The sequence below is a fragment of the Cibotium barometz genome, chromosome 47, assembly GCF_041138505.1.
Source record: "Cibotium barometz isolate CiBa-2024 chromosome 47, ASM4113850v1, whole genome shotgun sequence".
Lineage (NCBI taxonomy): Eukaryota > Viridiplantae > Streptophyta > Polypodiopsida > Cyatheales > Cibotiaceae > Cibotium > Cibotium barometz.
Genome location: NC_141092.1, coordinates 16,531,059 through 16,550,750, shown reverse-complemented (window position 1 = coordinate 16,550,750; position 19,692 = coordinate 16,531,059). Strand labels below are relative to the sequence as shown.

The 19,692-nt window shown below is 45.2% G+C and overlaps 1 protein-coding gene across 1 annotated transcript in view; it reads left to right on the top strand.

Annotated features, from left to right (window-relative positions):
- The window catches only part of LOC147611420 (Flavin containing amine oxidoreductase family), a 67,140-nt gene that overhangs the window by 45,510 nt on the left and 1,938 nt on the right, over positions 1–19,692 (top strand). Inside the window, exons 5-6 of the mRNA XM_086784517.1 lie at positions 4,063–4,143; positions 4,261–4,432. Coding sequence (XP_086640643.1) covers positions 4,063–4,143; positions 4,261–4,432 — 253 coding nt within the window. The remainder of the gene's footprint in view (positions 1–4,062; positions 4,144–4,260; positions 4,433–19,692) is intronic.

The window sequence follows — 19,692 nt, the reverse complement described above, 5'->3', positions numbered from 1 at the left end:
CCATTGTCAAGACCTTTAAGACACATGGAGAAGGAATTCTAATTCTCAATAAATTTATCTCATAACATATATTTACACAAATTAAAGACATAAACCTTAATAAACAAAATTAAATAAACAAAGAGAGATGGAGAATAGAGTAGAAGTGACTATCGACAAAAGATTGGGTTAAATATTCCTTGGGATGAGTGTGGTCCTTGTACCACTCACCCATATTTATATGTATTAGAAAAATCTTGCTTTTCAAAAACTTTCGAAACTCCAATGCTTTTGAGTTTATGAGTGTACAAGCTCTATAAAAATATTGCAAGCAATAATTTGAAGTCTTGGACTTACAAAAAGTATAAAATACTATTCAGTATGTACAAAGGTATGAGGCCTTAGTCTTATAAAAATATTGATGCCTAAATATGAAAAGAAAACATAGGTGTATACTTGCTGTCAATATCACCAAACAAGAAGCACGAGTTGGTACAAGTCCCAATCAAGAGGAAAAGATGACCGCATATGTGAGAGACTGCAACAAGCCAATATGTAGAGGCACTAAGGCGTGCAAGAGGCAAATACCCAAGTCAAGTGTGAGGGGCAGCTGACTAGCTCTCTCACGACTAGGGAAAAAACCAAGACTTCATAAGATGGGGAAAAATAGGAATAGGATGTGAGGAGTGGTCACCTCTCTAGCTAACATGGTCAGCTCTAAAGGCTAAAATAGGACATCACAAAGAAACCAAGCAGCAAGGGGATGATGATGTCTAACACCCCCTCTCAGCACAAGATGTTGAGTGAACTCCAAGAAGCCAGACATGCCGTCCTCGATCAAAGATGAAAGACTGCAGCAACAGGTACCAGGAAAGCTCCACAAGCAATCTCCTCAGCAACTCAGCTACAAAAGCAACAAAACAAGCTGCCAGGTACACCGCTCCTTTGGAAGAAAACAACCATGTACGTTGCATCGTGTTGCTCCAAATAATGGTGCCAAACCCAAGTGTAAGAACACTCCTTGAAGTCGAATGACGTGTTTCGAGCTTGGAGAAGGTCTGTAAAACCTCATAACCAACCAAGATTAAATCTTGTAGATAATTAATCCTGGGAGAAGTAGGTTGCTCCTCACTGGAACCATTTGAGTCCATTTGCTCAAACTCTGTAACAAGAGTTGCCAAATGTTGAAAAGAAGTATCCTATGAAAGGGTCGGCATCGCAAGATGTAAAGTCTTTGTAGGAAAAATGGAGCCCATCTGCTCAAACTCCGTACCATGAGTTGCCCAATGCTGTACATAAGCACACTCCACTCAGGTGGGCATTGCCAGATGAAAGGACTCCATATCTCCCTCTGTAAAATGACGTCGTCGAAAAAAAAACCTTAGAAGTACCACTGTGCCTCAGGCACGGCTAACAACCACAGATCCAAAGCATCCCACCGGGTTTGAAAGTCCATCCTTCAAAACAACCTTGCACGCCACATCAAACCAAATGCAGGACTAGCAGAGGGAGGGGCATCCTTTTAAGCATTACAAAGAGAGGCAGAGGAAGACTCCTCACAATGAGGAAGGGAAGCAAGAATATACATTGCAGTGGTAACAAAGTTCTCAAAAGCATGAGTGAGAGCAGAAGACTCTTCCATAGAATCAGATCCCAAGAATCAGCAACAAACAAATGATCCCTATGAAAGGATCACATCTCATAGGCAAAACACCCTCCTTTCTCTGCAAACATTGCAAAGAACTCTGCTCAGGATCTCTGAAAAGATCACTACACTCGACAAGAAAGAACTACTCTCATCCAAAATTTGTAAACTCCTGTCACAAAAGAAAGTCTCCATAGATACAAAACAACTCCCGAAAACTGATCCTCAAGTGAAGTAGCTGGAGATGGCCCTTTCTGAGTGCAGAAAACTCCTTTGGGAAGCAAAACGCAGCCAAAACACTGCTGTCCAGCAAAAAACAGCACTCCACTGCCAATAGAACGCAAGGAACATGAAGAAACCGGGGAACTGTGTAGGTCAGGGTTCAGGAACAAAACACAACTATAGATGCTCCAAAAAATCAACAAAACGCTGACTGAAATCAGAAATTGAGTGTCCTCCCGAGGTACCAAACTGTCACCAAAGCCACAATCCACACAAGACTCCTTCTGCAAGTGATATGTCTCCATTGGAGAAGAAAACGCAGCCAACCCAGCTGCAAACCTGAAAATACAGGCCGACCAGCTTCCACACCTCATATAAGGAAAAACGCTGAAGAGAAGGTACCTTCGGGTCTCTAACTGATGAAGCCCAGGTGAAGGTAGAGGTACCAACAGAAACAGTCCAGAAAACGCAGCAAAACAGGGCTGCAAATCTGAAAATGCTGAGAGATCAACCAATCAGCATTAGCAAACAAGCCTGTAGGAGGAAAAATGCAGCACATACACTGCTGCTGCCCTGCACAAAGCAGGCCGACAGCACTACAGAAGTCCTTGTCGATGCTGATGAAGATTGACAACAAAACTGCAATGGTGTAGCACCAGGCAGAGGGCAAACTGACCAGCAGCAGATCTGAAAAAAAAATGCAGGAAAGAGGAGGGAGCAACTAACACTGCAAGTCATTGGCGCTCTGACACCATGAAAGAATGCACAGCGGAAGATGGAAAGTGGAAACACAGGAGAGAGAGAGAGTGAGAGAGAGAGAGATGGAGAGAAAACACAGGTGTATACCTGCTCTCAATATCACCAAACAAGCACAAGCTGGTACAAGTCCCGAGCAAGAGGGAAAGATGATCTCGTATGTGGGGGACTGCAGCAAGCCAATATGCAAAGGCACTAAGGCATGCAAGAAGCAAATACCCAAGTCAAGTGAGGAGGGAATGGCCCGGCTATATATATGCCAAAGTAGGGGCAGCCGACCAGCTCTCTCACAACCAGGGAAAAAACCAAGACTCCATTAAATGGGAAAAATGGGAATATGATGTGAGGGGTGCCCAGCCCCTCTAGCTAACATGGTCAGCCCTAAAGGCTAAAATAGGACACCACAAAGGAAGTCGGCAGCAAGGGGATGATGATGTGTAATAGGTTGCTGGATAAGGAAGGAGCCCGTAGGGTTATGATAGCGCACTTGGGTTTTGGGAAATTTAGATTTGTATTAGTAGAAGCCTAGGGTTCCATAAAATTTTAATTTTTAGCATCCCTTGTATGTTGTCATCCCGAGCAAGCAACAGTTGGCGGACAGTGTAGTCAGGATTGGGCAGACAGATTTGGGCCTGCCTTTTCAGTTAATTGTCCAGCCCACGACTTGTGTGCAAGCAGCTGACCAGCCCGACCTGAATCAAACATGAGGGCTCAGCTAAATGGATCTATCAGCCCTCCAATTAGTCATCAATCAATCAATTGGGCTTCATCTTCAGCAATTGAGCAGCTAGACAGTGCAATATTGGAAGAAGAAGACAGCCGGGAGCAGTTAGCATTTGGGGAGAAGTTTGGCTTTTTTGCCAACTCGGGTTACTCAAGTATTGGTCACCCTTTGGGGTTAATGTTCATATCGAATATACAAACATTTCTGTTGTAATTTTATTTGTTGGTAATACAAATCAGTACTAACTTGTAGGTTATTAGCCTGTGTTTGTGTTGTGTGTCAAGTCTTGCATTAATCATTTCTGTTTATACTTTCACCGGACTAGTACCCTTACAACCAACATGGAGTTTCAGCCCCTTTAAAATTGCTGTGTCTGTCTCCATTTCTCATAACTATATGGTCGATCTGTAACAGTCATGCTGATGCTGTGGTGAAATTTGCTTGTACATGGGGGTGCACAGGTTTTCTACTGTTCTCATTTATAGAGGTGACTATAGTTTAGAGGGAATGATACCAGATGGCCTCTCCAGTGTTCTCATGTTTATAGCTCATAATTGGTCTACCTTCATTATGTAATGTTCTCTTGTCTACGGTTGGCTATTTGAATCTAAAGGGTAAACTGCAGGATCCAGTCTGTTTGATGTTACGAAGGGGTTTACTCTGTCTGCTTGTTTTATGTTCGGATGCCTAATGTGAACATGAAGAGACATTTGACACATCAATAGCTTTTACACAGGAGGCTACCGAAACCTAAGGGGCAAACGGTGGGATCATTTCGCGAAGGATTGATGACGCTACCCAAAGCGATTGCAGAGAAGTACGGAGAGTTTTCCAAAGCACTCATAAAATCCCTTTCTCCTATTGATTTTTATTTTTATTTTTGTTTTGATTGCTACTCTGTTCTGTGATAGCATCTTTTGCTTGTCTCCATCAGATTAGGAAGCAGTGTCAAGCTCAATTGGAAGCTGGAGTCTATGCAAAGGGCCTCTGGAGGTGGATATGAATTGGTTTATCTAACTCCTGAGGGACTGAAATCAGTTCTGACAAAGTCTGTTTTGCTCACTGTACCCTCTTATGTTGCAAGTAACATCTTACGCCCATTATCGGTAGGTACTTCTAGTTCTTTTAAACTTTTCTATTGGAATTGTTAATGAGAAGAAAGCTGCATGATATGCATTAGTAATTGTTGTTGAGGCCGAAGGTTGAAGGTTGAGGTCAAAATGCTGGTTTTTGGCTTGCATTTTTAATGTGAAGGCCTTAACGGTACTCCGATCTTTGCCAAGAAAAAAATAGAAAACAAAAGACTAAAGTTAAAAATTATATGCCCATGGCTTTGTAGGCGAGTTGGTGAAGTAGCTGAACTTTTGAGCAGAGGTCTCAAGTTCGATTCCCACTCGCCTCAGCTGATGGACACCTAGTCCTTCATTAGGTGTTGGCCACAGTGGGCTGAGCTGGGAGAGGAGCACTATGGCCGAGTGATTAGCAAGACCTCTACCCGGGAAAAAGTCTAAAAACATCTTTGGCATGATTGTGAATAATGGCCAGTCCTTTGGTGTACATGTAAAAACCATTAAAGTGGATCTGATATTGTATCTTACCACTATTCTAGACGCGTTAGATGATCCTCTTTTATTATATCTTAAAAGATAAAGTTCTCTACTCTAATCTGAAGTACATGCTGGTCCCCCCGGGCCCCCTTCTCCCCTCTCGTCCCCCTTGTGAAGTTTGTGGGAAGGCACTACTGTCAGTTGTCAAATGTGACCAACCTCACTTACCCTCAAGACAGGATAAAACTGTCGGAATGAGCAGCGGAAATGAGACAAAACACCTGAGAGAGAAAAACCCAAAAGTGCTGGAGAGAGAAGCGTTGTATAAACTCTGCTATATACATGATATCCGGTACAAACTGGTGTGGGGGGAAGATGTGCTATATATACATGAAGGGGCAGCCAGCTGGCCAGTAGGAAATGGGCCGACAGCCCTTCTGTAGGCCCACGACTAGGCCTGGCCTAGTCGGTCAGCAAAAAAAAGCCTAGTCCGCTGGCCCATGACCAGCACCACCTGGTTAGCCAGCAAATAGTCGGGCCCTCCTGGCTAGCAAGCTCCTACGGCCGACCAGGGAAACAAACATCACCCCATGATTAGCAAAAACTGGGGAAAATATGGACAATCGGAAAAATGGAGAAACACTCACACGGGGCGGGCAAACCCACAACACTGGCCGTCACTCCCTACAGTGTAATATGGTACAGACAGGAGATGACTGCCACCCCCCTTTTCCCCTTTCTCCCCCCTTGTGAAGTTTGTGGAGAGGCACTATTGTCACTTGTCAAATGTGATCAACAACCTCACCTACTCTCAAGATAGGATAGAACAAAAGAATGCTTGAGAGAGGAGGGTGCACTATTGCTTCTATATATTTTAGGCAATGTACAAGCTGTGAGCAAGCTGGTCTTCAATATATTCTTGATTGGAAACTCTTGGTATTAAATCTTGATGCGACTCTAGACAGGAGTCATAGACGCGAGGAGATTTGGTAGAGAAGTGTTGGCTGTGCTGAGGCTGGTTATCCAGATGCCATTTATGAGGGGAAGGGCTGCTTTTGTTGGTTGTGACTTACCAATCACCTTTGTGAGGTGTTTGGCCAAGCTATCCTTCCCTTTACCATGCAAAGTGTTGTTTTAGCTGCTACATGGTGCTGGTGTTGATGACCTGGCAGCTTCATTATGAAATCTCCAGGCCTTGGACCTAATAAATAATAGTGATCAATTGTGCTTTCATTGGAATTGACATTTTTACTCATTGCTTGAGCATCTTGTGTTCGCATTCCACAATTCTACAAGCTATGGTAGCTGTCTTGTGCACTTGGCACCTTTCTTCCAAAGCTCGGGCATCTTAGTCCATGGTAGTGCGTCACGCCTCGGGCAGCAGCGCATGAAGGCTGTGCGGCCTTGACACGTGTCTGACAGGCTGCCAAGTAGTTGGCATAGGGTCTGGCTGTTAGCATATATCATCTCTTGTTGGTGGCTTTTCTGGTGTTTACGGGGGCCATTTCTTTCCCCCTATTTTTCCCCTATTTTATGGGTCTTTGCTGTGGGTTGCCCACCCTTTTATGGAGTTTTCACCTGTTTTCAGGTCGTGTGAGGGACTAGGATGCAATCGGCCAGCTCATATAGAAGTATATATATGTGCTGCCCTTTTCCTCACATTCATTCATTCCTTGATCATTCTTGATCACTTTGGTGAGCACCTTCAACCCTCTGCCTGCAGAGTCCACTCCTCGCCTACGGGCTGGTTGTATCCACTCTTTTCTTGAGGATTAGTGCATCAGCGTTTTGCTGTTTTCTCTCATCTCTCTTTGAGCTTCAATGTTTTTGTCATTTGTCTACATCTTTCCGCTGCCCTCTGACATGGTATCAGAGCTCAACGACGTCTAGACTTGGTATCGCTGATTGGAGCTGATTTCTTGTGTTTTCACTTACCTTGGTGGCTGTCCGTAGTGGTTCATATTTGCGTTTTCTTCTCTAGAGGGGCAGACATGTTGCTTGAAAGAGACTTTCCGACATCTACGACCGGAAGACACCCATGAAGAGAGTTTCCTTGGAGCTTCAAATGTTGAAGCTTTCACCCATTGATTCTACTTCCATGCGGGATCACATCAACAAACTGGAGTCATTGCGATCTGAGATATCTGGGTGGGGGAAGGAGATTTCCACTGAGGATATGGCCATCCGGCTACTTGCTCAGTTGCCCTTGACATATGAGAGCTTCTATTCTTCACTTCTTACCCCAAGACGGATGGAAACCATTACCTCGGATGAGTTGCTCAGTTGCCCTTGACATATGAGAGCTTCTATTCTTCACTTCTTACCCCAAGACGGATGGAAACCATTACCTGGGATGAGTTGGTGTCTATAGTCCATGATCATGAGAGCAGATTTAGGAATTCTTCTTCAAAGAAAGGTAACTAGGCTTTCACTGGACAGAGGGGGGGCAGCCTAATGAAGGCAAAGGTGGGGCACCTCCTTCTAAGGACTCTAAGGTCTCCAAGGACGCAAAGCCGAAGGGGTCTTCAACTTCTAATTCTTTTGGCAACCAGAAGGCTTGTGATTATTGCTCCAAACTAGGGTACTTATGGCGACAATGCCGGAGTTGCATGTGGGATTTGGAAGGGAAGTCAAAGGACTAAGGGGCAAGCTCATTGGCCAAAGTTGTGGAGGACTCACCTCTCGTCACCTTGATTGATCTCAAGTTCGAGGCTCCCCCTCCAATGGTTGAGTAGGCTCTTCCTTCTTGTTCCCACTTTCCTCGGTGGATTTTGGACAGTTATATGTGCCAGATTTAGGATTTCATCTTCTTTCTGTACACGAGATTTGCAAATTGGGCACTAAGGTGGAATTTATGGAGGAGTCAGTGATCATTTGGGACCCTCTCATTGACAAGATCCTTTGGCAAGGCATCGAGGACCATGGCCTCTACAAACTCATGGCGCTTTACTCTCACATAGGTACTTGCACAGGTGATCTCTGGCAGGCTAAATTTGGAGATCTTCATTTGGAGGCCTTGCGGAAGGCTTTTCCAAAGCAGCTAGGGATTACTAGATGTTGGCACACGTGAGGGTCCATGTCACTCGTCTCAATGGGAAACAACATCGAGAGGCCTTTCGAAAGAAGGCTACACGGTGAGCTACAGCATCTCTAGAGTTTGTTCATAGAGAATTGTGCGGCCTGATGCACAGTCCGTCTCTTGGTTCTTCTAGTTAAGTTGTTCTCTTGGTTGATGATTTTAGTTGGTATGCCTCGGCCTATTTTCTCAAATCCAAAAATGAAACTTTCAACAAATTCCAAACATGGAGAACCTTGGTGGAGAAACGAAAGGGTAAATGATAGTGAATCAAAGGAACATCTGTCTCGAGGAAAGACAGTCATGCTAGAACAAGAGCCTGATGCAATGAGGGTTGAAATGGAACATATGAGAAAGCTTTTGCAGGCACAAGAGCAAGAGCTAAAATTTTTGCATGAAGATCCCCATGTCAAAGTGCCATTGAAGCAAGGAAAGCTGATGCAATGGTAGATGTAACTTTTGAGTCCATGGCACGGGAAGTGGGCAAGAAGCCAAGGGAGTTGGCACTTGCCTACCTCCTCCGCAAAGGTGACATCAAAGAGGGGGACGACGGAGAGCTGAAATTCAGAAATCCACCTCGCTTGAAGCATGGAGATCTCGCATCTCAAAGGTTTGAGGTCTTTTATGCAAAAGGAAGAGGTGACAGTCACCTCTCGACATGCATCTTCTCCACAAGACACAAAGCCTGACAGGTATATGTATGCTAGTGCTCATGGAGGGCATGAAAGTCACATGCATTCAAGACATGTATCCCATGGTAGGGGTGACAGGTCTGCAACTAGAAGAGCTTTGTCCACTGAATTGTCTCATGGAGAGACATTGCCTTATGCAGGAAGTCACATGTATCTGACTCTCAAGTTCGTGGAGCACATGCCACCGTGCCTCATGAAACTTCTATGATGACCCATGGAGCCCATGCAGATAGGGCTGCCCCGTTGGATAAGGGGAAAAGAAAAAGAGAAGACCATGAGCCTCATGCCAGAAAGCTCAAGGAATTTAAAGCAGGTGACAAATCTGTTAAGTTTGATGTTTTTCATGAAGAGCATGATGCTTTCAAAGTGTTAGCATTTGTGGCACAATTTGACATTGCTTTTAGCGATGAGAACTTCACTGAGAAGCCAAAAGTACGCCATGCTAGCATGTTTTTGAAAGGGACTGCTGCTCATTGGTGGATCACTGAAAAGATCACCAAGGATCCTATTTGCACCTCGAAGGAGTTTAAGGACAGATTCTATGCTCAGTTTTTGCCACCAAATGCGGAGTAAACTCTCACTCAAAAGTGGGACAGACTTGAGCAAAGAGATAAAGAAAGTGTGCAACAGTATGTTAACAAGTTCTAGAAAGTGTTCCTGGAAGTAACTCCTTTTATGCAAATCACGGAGGATGAAAGAAAGAGGAAGTTTCGCTCTGGACTGCAACCAGCATATTGTTCGGGCATTGAATTGCATCCGAAACATACTTTGCAACAGCTCACAGCTTCTGCTCTTGCTACGGAGCAATTGGTGCTCAAAATTAAGCAGGATCAAGGCGGTTCAAAGGGAAAAGACAAGGCTGTCCCAAATCTGCAAAAAGGTGGACAACCACCTAAAAAGAACTTCCGGGAGACCCACAAGGGAGGTAGAGCTGAAAATACCTCATCTAAAGATCAGGGCCCAAAGAAGAACAAATTCGGCTTGACCCCGGAGTAAAGAGAGCAATATGCCAAAGAGGGAAAATGTTTTTCTTGTGGTAGCAAAGACCACATGTTTCGACAATGCCTTGACCGCAAACCAAAGCACGAGAACAAGCAGACCAAGGCTAATATACATGCAGTTCCCGATGTGCAGGGAAACACTGAACATGATGCAAAAGAGCGAATGGTATGCAAAGCTTGGGGTCAAATCAAGGATCAGTCCGCCCTATTCATGTTTGATGACTGTGCAACCGATAACTTCATCTCTATGCAAACGACAGCTGCATTGGGTATTGAGGTTGAGAACATGGGACCTCAGATTGAAGCTGAAGCTGCATTTGTTGGTAAAGAGGTGCAGGTTATCCCATTGATAGGAAAATTGCGCATACATATCCAGGGCTACCTTGATAATGAACATTTCCTAGTTGCACCATTAAATGGATGTGATGTATTGTTGGGCAAGCCATGGCATCATAGGCTTGAGCCCCGCAAAGAATACAAGACCAATATGATTTCTTTTATGCATAAAGGCCGCATGCATTTTATTGATGTTGGCAAAGAAGGGGATTCCATCCCACTTGTATCACACATCCAAATCAATAAAGCAATCAAAAAGAGTCTTTCTGCGTACTTAGTTTTTGTTCGTGATAGCCTTGTGCCAAATCATCAAAATGTAGATGCTATGACTAATGATAGGCTGAATTTTCTTCATGCATTCAATGACTGTTTTGTTGATACTTTGCGAGGAGAATTACCTCCCCAAAGGCCCAAAGATCATCGCATAGATCTTGTGCCAGGTAGTTCTCCACCCAACAAACCCGCATACCGAGTGAGTGCTGCACAACAAGAAGAGATCATGAAGTAGGTGAATGAGCTTTTAGAGAAAGGTTTGGTTCAGCCCAGTTCCTCACCTTATTGCGTTCCTGTACTTCTTGTTCAAAAGAAGGACGGATCATTCCACATGTGTGTGGACTATAGAGCTTTAAACAAGCTTACCATCAAGAGCAGATTCCCAATTTCGCGTATTGATGATATTTTGGATAAGCTTGATGGTTCGGCTTGTTTCAGTCGACTTGATTTGAAGAGTGGTTATCACCAAATACGAGTGGTGCCACAAGATATGAATTTTTGGTAATGCCTTTTGGTCTCACCAATGCTCCTGCCATGTTTAATCGTATGATGGATAGGATATTCCGACCCCATTGCAAATTCACAGGAGTATTCTTTGATGATATCTTGGTTTTCTCCAAGAATGAGCAGGAACAGAGAACTCATTTTGTAGTTGTGGAAGCATAAACTTTTCATTAATGCCAAGAAAAGTGAGTTTTTCCTTTCAGAGATTCATTATCTGGGTCATATTGTATCCAAAGATGGAGTAACAATGGATCCTGCAAAGATAGAGACCATTCAGAATTGGCCCGAATTGCAAAACGTACATCAAGTACGTAGTTTTCTGGGATTATGTTCGTATTATAGGCGTTTCATAAGGCATTTTGCTATGATTGCCACTCCTCTACATGATCTCACAAAGAAGAAAATCACTTTCAAATGGACTTCAAAAGAACAAGATGCTTTCTTGCAGCTCAAGCAAGCTATCATATGTGGTCCAGTATTGATTGTTCCTGACTTGCATAAGTCATTCGTAGTTGAATGTGATGCGTGTGGTGATTGTATAGGAGCTGTCCTAAATCAAGAAGGGCATGCAGTTGCATACGAGAGCCGTCGTTTGCATGATGTTGAGCTTCATATGGATATCTATGAGAAAGAGCTTCATATGGATATCTATGAGAAAGAGCTCTTGGCTGTAATTCATGCTTTAAAGATATGGAAACATTATCTTCTTGGGGCTGAATTTGTAGTCAAGAGATCATCAAAGCTTGAGATACTTTCTATCTCGAACAAAGCTTCAAATGAGAATGGCAAACTTTCTTTCCATGTTTCATTTTCAGATTGTGCATACTCCAGGAAAGAAAAATGTGGTGGCCGATGCATTATCCAAGAGGCCTTATGTAGCTGCAGTCTCAGTGGCCTCTCATGGGGACTTATCTGCTCTATGGGAGATTTGTATCATTTTGATGCTGATTTTTGCCATATATGGACTGATTTGATGGCTGGTCATTCACATGCCTCTTATGTTATCAACGAGGGTTATCTTATGGAGGATAATTGCCTATGTGTGGTGAAGGATTTGCGACCAAAGGTTATGGAGGAATGTCATGCTCCACCTTATGCTGGTCATAGAGGTATCATGCCTACTATACGCATGATTCAAAGATATTTCTTTTGGCCAAGCATGCGTAAAGACATTGAGGCTTATGTACGTGCATGTATTATTTGCCAAAAGGTGAAATTTGACAGGCAAAAACCTCCAGGTTTGCTTCAGCCATTGCCTATTCCCTCGCAACCTTCGGAAAGTATTACTATGGATTTTATTATGGATTTGCCTAGATCCCAGCATGGGAATGATGCTATTTGGACCATTGTGGACAGGTTTAGCAAGCAAGCTCATTTCTTGCCCGTCAAGAAAACCATTAAAGCTGATCATATGGTAAAGCTTTTTCTTGCTAATATCTTTAAGCATCATGGCATGCCTAAATCCATTGTTGGGGATAGAGATCCCAGGACTACAAGCCTCTTTTGGAGGGCTTTATTTGATAACATGGGTACTAAACTTGAGTTTTCATCAGCTTATCATCCCCAAACGGATGGCCAAAGTGAAGCTGTAAATTCAGCCGTGTTGGATTTATTGAAGTGTTATGTGGCAGATCAAAAGACTGCATGGGAGAAGTATCTTCCACTTGTTGAGTTTGCCTACAACAATATAATCCATGCCTCCATGGGAAAGGCTCCGTTTGAGATTATTTATGGCAGAGTGGTATTGCCACCCATTCTTCGTACAAAGGATGAGATTTTTGTAGCTGATGAATATGTTCGTGACTTGGATGTAGCCTTTGGTCAGGTACGGACAGCCATTGCAAGGTCTCAAGATAAGCATAAAATGGCTGCTAACAAGCATAGACGGGACATGCAAGTCAAAGAAGGTGATTGGGTTTTGCTGAAATTTGAGAAGGCCAGGCTTCGGAAGAGACCAGGACGAGAAGGATCATATCCTAAGCTTTCTCCTCGCTATTATGGACCCTTCAAGGTGATTCACAAGATCAATGAAGTGTCCTACAGGCTTGCTTTACCTAGTCACTGGAAGATTCACAATGCTTTTCATGTATGTCTATTTCGGAAATATGTGGGGCCAGATCCTGACGAGCCTGTTAGAGAAGATCCGCCCGAGAGTGATGAGCTTGAGGAGATCCTCCAGCCAGAACAGATTGTTTTTCACAAGGAGCGAAAGCTACCTGCAGGAAAGCTTTCCAAGAGATACCTTGTGAAGTTTAAGAATTATTTGCCTATTGATGCAAAGTGAGTAAATGAGGATTATTTTGTTGATTACCCATGGTTGTTGCAGGCATATCTTGAGGCTTGTCAGTTGAGGACAACTCTTTAGAAGCTCGGGGGGATGTCACCAATTGGCCGACCATTTGGTCCATCTCCAGTTTTTGTGTCTCGTTCACTTGAGGCCATGTTAAGAGGCGAGTATTTTTGCTTGACATGGACGGGAGCCAGATTGGTGCCACCCGTGTGTTAGCAGGAAGGTGTTGTATGGACGGGAGCCAGATTGGTGCCACCCGTGTATGACCTGGACTGTGTTCTATCCATGGGATTGTCACGCCATGGAAGAGCCGGTATTCGTGCCGTGTCTTGCCTATGAGACTGTCACTCCATAGGGAGGCTCGTGCCTGGAACTGTGTTTTACCTATGGGACTGTCACTCCATAGGAAGACCAGGATTTATGTTTTATGTCGTGCCATTTTTGTGCCGACAGATATTTTGTACTTGTTACATGAACGGGAGATATGTCCATGATACTATTTGCACATGCACTCATGTTCTGCATGTTTGAAACTGTTTTCGCATGACATGTATTTTTGTGTTTGCCTGTTTGACTTGTTACTTACTGAGCGGGGACGCTTGCCAGTGAGTCGTGAAGATTGCTCTATCTTCTGACGAGTTTTGGTGCATGTGAACAAGTGGTAAGTGTATTGCACATGTTGGTTTAATACTTTAATCTCTAACCTTTCATTTTATAAGGTTATATGTTCACACTCACTTAAAAGTGGGCACCCACTTAGGGGCCAAGGTGGGGAGCCTCACTTATCTTGTGTGTGTGTGGGGGTGGGTGCATGGTCACCTACCCACACCACCATGGAACTGGCCGCCCACATGCAAACGTGGGGAGCCAGCCAAATCAAATAGTTTAAACTCCACTCCAACGTTTACAAAAAGGAGCCATCACCTCTAACGTGAGGAGGACAATCAGGCGACCATCTTTGCGCCTGTTTTCCGAGGCAGCTGCTGAACTGGCTGGGCGTGTTTTCCTAGGCGGCTGCTGAACAGACTACGCTTCTGCTCCCAGGCGGCTGCACCCTCTGCTGGTGGTTGTGCAGGTTATCCAGTGGGCTGCCCGCTACACAGCAGGCAGCTGCGCAGGCTGCAGCCAGGCATCACACCTCTCAACAAGGCGGCTGCCACCTTCAGTAGGCTGCGCTGACTAATCAGCAGGCGGCTGCCACTTGCAGGTGGCTGTGCGCTGTCTCCACAGGCAGCTGTGTGCTCTCCCATACAGGCGGCACCGGTGCTGCCGAGTCAGCAAGCGGCTGCCACCTCCACAAGGCTGCGTTGTTGCTCTCCAGAGGCGGCATGTGCCAACTCTAGCAGGCTGCACTTGTCTACTGCAGGCGCCTCCTTCTCCTCTTCATCTGGCGGCTGTGTTCCTACAGCCAGACGTTACCTCTTCCAAGGTGGTTGCTCCATCCCCTTTTTGCAAGAGGTTGCATTTTCTTTCCAGAGGCGGCTACAAGTGGATTTTGCACCTCCTAGGTGGCTACACCATCTACACAGGTAGCTTCTCCTCCTTCTCCTCGATAGGCTGCTGCGCCCTGGTGCTCCTCTCAAGTAACTGCACACAGATACCTTGGGTATTAGTCTTCCATCCGCCATCCACAAGTAAGTGAATTTTCAGATTTAAGTAGAGTACTTTGTGATAAATCTGATAAGGGACTCTCTCCACGGCAACACCCGTTCGGTGCCGGGTAGTCCAAGCTCTTGGAGAACCTCGGTCAAAGGTGCTGAGATTGGGAGAGCCAGGCGTTAGTACGAGAGCGCCTATTTGTGCGTGGTCTTGGAACACCAGTGGGGCGCTCTCCGCGGAGTCCAGTGAAGGCACAGGACCGTAGAGACTAGACCACGCTAGTGGTCGTTCTACTTCGAACGTTGACTTCGAGCCTTTTGTTTGGTACTGTATTCATTTGTACATGGACATCATCTGGTTCTTTGAACCCATGGAGCATTGTATTTGTTAAATACTTCCAATAAATGTATCATATATTGAGGGGGGGTCGGCCAGTTCCGGCCCCAGTGCTGGTGTCCATCTATTTCATTTCAAATTCTAGTTGTTATTAAGTTGTCCATTTCAAATTGTGATATTAAGTTGTGCTATTACGCGTGTGGGTGTCCAACGGAGTCTATTCCCACTTGACGGGATTTGTTTCACTGGAGGGTCTGGGTCGCCGGGAGCAGGGGCATCTGGCTCTGTGGAGGGACTGTGTGTTCTTGCAAAGGGTGCATGATGCCATCCTGCCTCAGATTTGGACTCTGGAGGGTGCTCACTGGCTGGGAATGGCTAGCTCTGTCCAAGTCTATGTGTCTTGGCGAACCTCATGCAAGCTAAGTGTTAGTTGGGGTTCTTTGCTGGGGGTCAAAGAAGTCAGTGATAGATGTCTGTGCAGTATCCTGCATCTCGGGCTTCTGCGTCAAATAGCTTGTCTCTGTGGTGCCTGAGCTCCAGTAGGTATAGTCCCAAGCATTTCTGATTTCTGTAATGCATCATGACTCACGCGTGACAAGGGCCTAAATCCCTGCCTAAACAGAAAGTAGCAGTGTGTGCATACCTCGTAGTAAACTGAGCATCTAAGTATGTATTGCTTCTCAGACTCGATCTCCCCAGTTCTACATAGCTTGCATACCTGTCTGTCCATAGTAACCAGAAACGGCGTTTTCGCCCCCTGGAAACGGTTCGGCCGTTTCCGGAAACGGCAGACCGGCGGAAACGCCGTTTCCGTACATTTTTTTTTGGCAGGTTGAACAGGGGGGCTGCGTGCGATTTTTTCATTTCGCTCCTCCTTTCCTGCGCTTCTGCGAACCCTGCGCCTATCACCACAAGGGCCCAAGGCTCAAGGCCAAGGCCCTAAGGCTCAAGCCTTTGCCCCCACAAGGCCCCAAGGCCTGTACTCTGCAGCAGCCTGCTCTCCAGTCTCACAGGTGGCTGCCGGGCAGCCCATTCTTCAAGGCTTCAAGTGTTATGATTCGGTGTTATGATTCTAATGTCCACTTGAGTCTTTGATGTGTCTTGTTTGAGGTCTCTATGGATGTTTTTTTGCATCTCTTGACATAAGTTTATTTAATAGGATGTCTCTATGCATGTTTTTTACATGTCTAAAATAAATTCAAAAGAAACTCCGTTTCTTGCCGTTTCCGACCTCGCGGAAACTCGGAAACACCGTTTCCAACCCGGTCCGAACCGACCGTTTCTGCCGGTCCAGGTTACTATGTGTCTGTCTCGTGTGATGCCCTCTGCTCTCCCTGTCTCAATCCGAAGGCGGTGTGACGACACCCTCAACTGACCAATGGAAATATTCAAATGGAGGTAACTGGGTCTCTCAATGAAACCATCTCCAGTGACCCTCAAGAAATGCTCTCTGTAGGACTGAAGGTGCGGAGAAAGCTTAGCCAGGGATATCCATGTCCAGTCTATATGGAGTCTAGTCAGAGCAAGACAGATGATGCGGTTGATCTCCTGCAGTGAAAGGTCAAGGAAGGGGGAGGTGGAGAGAGAGAGAGAGAGAGAGAGAGAGAGAGAGAGAGAGAGGATGAGAAATGTTATATTAACGTCTTCAAAAGGCCATAATGACCTATGAGGCATCATGGTGGATCTGATACAATGTCTGGATAAAAAACCAGAAAATGAAAAAATAAAGATGATACTACTGGCACCTGGAAAATGAAACTGGAACTGGAAGAGAGAGAGAGAGAGAGAGAGAGAGAGAGAGAGAGAGAGAGAGAGAACTATAGTACGTCTGTGAAAGGCCAAAATGACCCATGAGACCAAAGACATAACATGAAGGCCATGAAGGTCTTGAGCTAGCAAAGGAAATGATTCAAAAAAAGAAAGAACCTACCAATGAGCTAGGTGGGCTGTGATGGCGGGCATCAAAGACATTCACCTCAAAAGGAATTTGTTTTGGGTTTTGTCAAAACCCCACGGATCTTCCCTTGTGATCGATCTTGGTTCGAAACTCGAATCCTGCAAACAAACGAACAACAAACAACAAAGGGGATGCATGCCTGACTCACCTCCCAACCATGACAGCCGTGGGCGAGCCCACAGTCTTGGCTGTCCCCACCGAGCCACGAGCTTAGCTAACTAGGATGACGTACCGACCAATCTCCTCCTCGCGACGTCCCATACCGCCGCGAAGCTGTCCTCGCGGGCCTCGAGATTGCTGCCGGTCTCGGCTGCATAAAGCAGGTGCACGTCTGCACTAGATCCAGGCTCCAAGACCATAGAGCTCTCACAAACTCGCGAGACTCTCTATATTCCAATAACTAACCTTGGCCACCCTTTTATAGGCTCTTGGCCGGTCATCGGGTGTCCACACTTGGCCGCCCGCTCGTCCATACTTGGGTGCCCATCCGTTAGTATATCCCTAACTCAGCTCGTCAATCAGCCTGCCTAGTTCCAAGCTTCCCCAAGCCTCGAAACTAGTCTTGCATGCATATAGCACACGGTAGATACCCACTGTGCACATGACATACTCCCCTTCCTCTAAGAGCTCACTCCTGAGCTCACTAAAAAGCCAGGGTAATCTCTCTGAAGAGAAGTCAATGTCTCCCATGTAGCGTCCTTCTCAACACGATCCTTCCACTTGATCTTGTATTCTGTGATAAGCGTACGACGCAATCTTCGTTCACGAAATCCAAGAATCTTTTCAGGTTCGTGTGGAACAAATGTCATATCCTGGACATCTATAATTTCTTGAGGAGTAACTAACTAATCTGCTCCACCCAGTACTTCCTTAAGTCTACTGACATGAAATACAGGATGAACTTTCACATGAGAAGGCAAATCCAATTCATATGCAACTGAACCAATCCGTCGTGTAACACGAAATGGTCCACAGTATCTAGGGGATAATTTCGGAGATCTACCTGTCCGTAAAGTCTCAGAATCTTTCGGAACTCGCAAATACACCATCGTTCCTTCAGAGAACTCTCTAGGTGAACGATGTCTATTAGAATAAAACCTGTCTTGGTCTTGAGCACTTCTTATAGATTCCTTTGCAACTTGTACCATTTCCTCCATATCTTGCAAAAAATTACGTGCTGCATCATGCTTAAGTCCTGAGAATCCTACTGTAACAGGTGATCTTGGTTGAAAACTGTACATAAGCATGAAAGGACTAAACCTTGTACTCATATGCTTAGTACTGTTATATGCAAATTCTAACATAGGAAGATAATCCTCCCATGAACTTTGTCTTTTGGATACATATGCTCGAAGCATATCTTCCAAAATCTGATTCACTCTTTCAGTCTGGCCATCAGATTGAGGATGATCTGAGGAACTCAAAATCAAAGTTATTTCCAACTTCTCAAAAACAAGTTTCCAAAAATCACTCGTAAACTTAGAGTCCCTATCACTGACTATGTCCTGCGGTAACCCGTACAGTCTAAACAATTGCTCGATAAACTGCCGAGCTAATTGCGTAGCTGTAATAGTCTTCCGGGTTGGTAAAAATCTAGCCATTTTTGTCAAGGTTAGTATATCCCTAACTCAGCTCGTCAATCAGCCTGACTAGTTCCAAGCTTCCCCAAGCCTCGAAACTAGTCTTGCATGCGTATAGCACACGGTAGATACCCACTGTGCACATGACAGGTTTCAGTTTGGGTTTGCAGAAATCCTTCACGAGGGCTCTGCCCTACCAACAGACTAGCCATTTGCCTTTTTTTGAGCTGCCTGAACTTTGGCTAGAGCTGTTCGAATTTTGGCTAATTTTGCATTCTTCATTTATTAACATCTACTAAATATCCAAAGGTTCTATGAGACCTAAAGGTAGTACATGTGTTCCACGAGTAGACTAAATGTCAACAAAACATGAAAGTAAGAAAGCTAAGTATCCCAAAAACAGGGCTGATGTACTATGTGAGCCCTGCATGTACAATGACCTCTTGTCACTTGTGGCAGTGCCTCTCTATCACGCTGTAGTATATCCTTGATCTGGAGTTAGCAAGAGGAGGGTCCGGATCTCAGGACCAAGGGCGTCTAGCCCTCTGAAGAATATGTGCGCTCTCTCTCTCTCTCTCTCTCTCTCTCTCTCTGAGGATTCCTCATGTGAGCGCCTATCAGGTTGTAGAGAGTACTCTCCCATTGGGGTCAAGGGAGGCTCTCAAGAGCTGGGTGTAGCCCAGGAGTGTTGACTGTCATCAGATGGGAGCTGAAGAAATGAATAATAGCTGTCTGGGTAAATATCATGCTGGACTTTGCTGCCCTCTCTGCAAGCTCAGTAGAGTCTCTCTGTAGCGATGCATCTTTAGCAAGTGAAGACCTAGGCATCTCTGGTCTGTGGTGCACACCCTCCCTGGAGTGGCAGTGGATTGTATAGTAGATTGAGCATCTCAGTAGGTACTGCTCCTCTGTCTCTACCTTCCAAGATGTACATAATCTGCAAATGTGCTCCTCCTGTGGAATACCCTCTTCCCTCCATCAGAAGGCAATGAGAGGACACCCTCAACTATGGCATGAGATGTGTGTCGGCAGAGATAGCCAGCTCTCTCAATAAACCCATCCTCAGTGACTTGTAAGAAATGCTCTCTGTTTACCGGAGTTCTGTGGGGAGCGCTTGTAGGGACAACCATCTCTATCTTCCCAGATGTAAAGAATCGGCAAATGTGCTCCTCCCG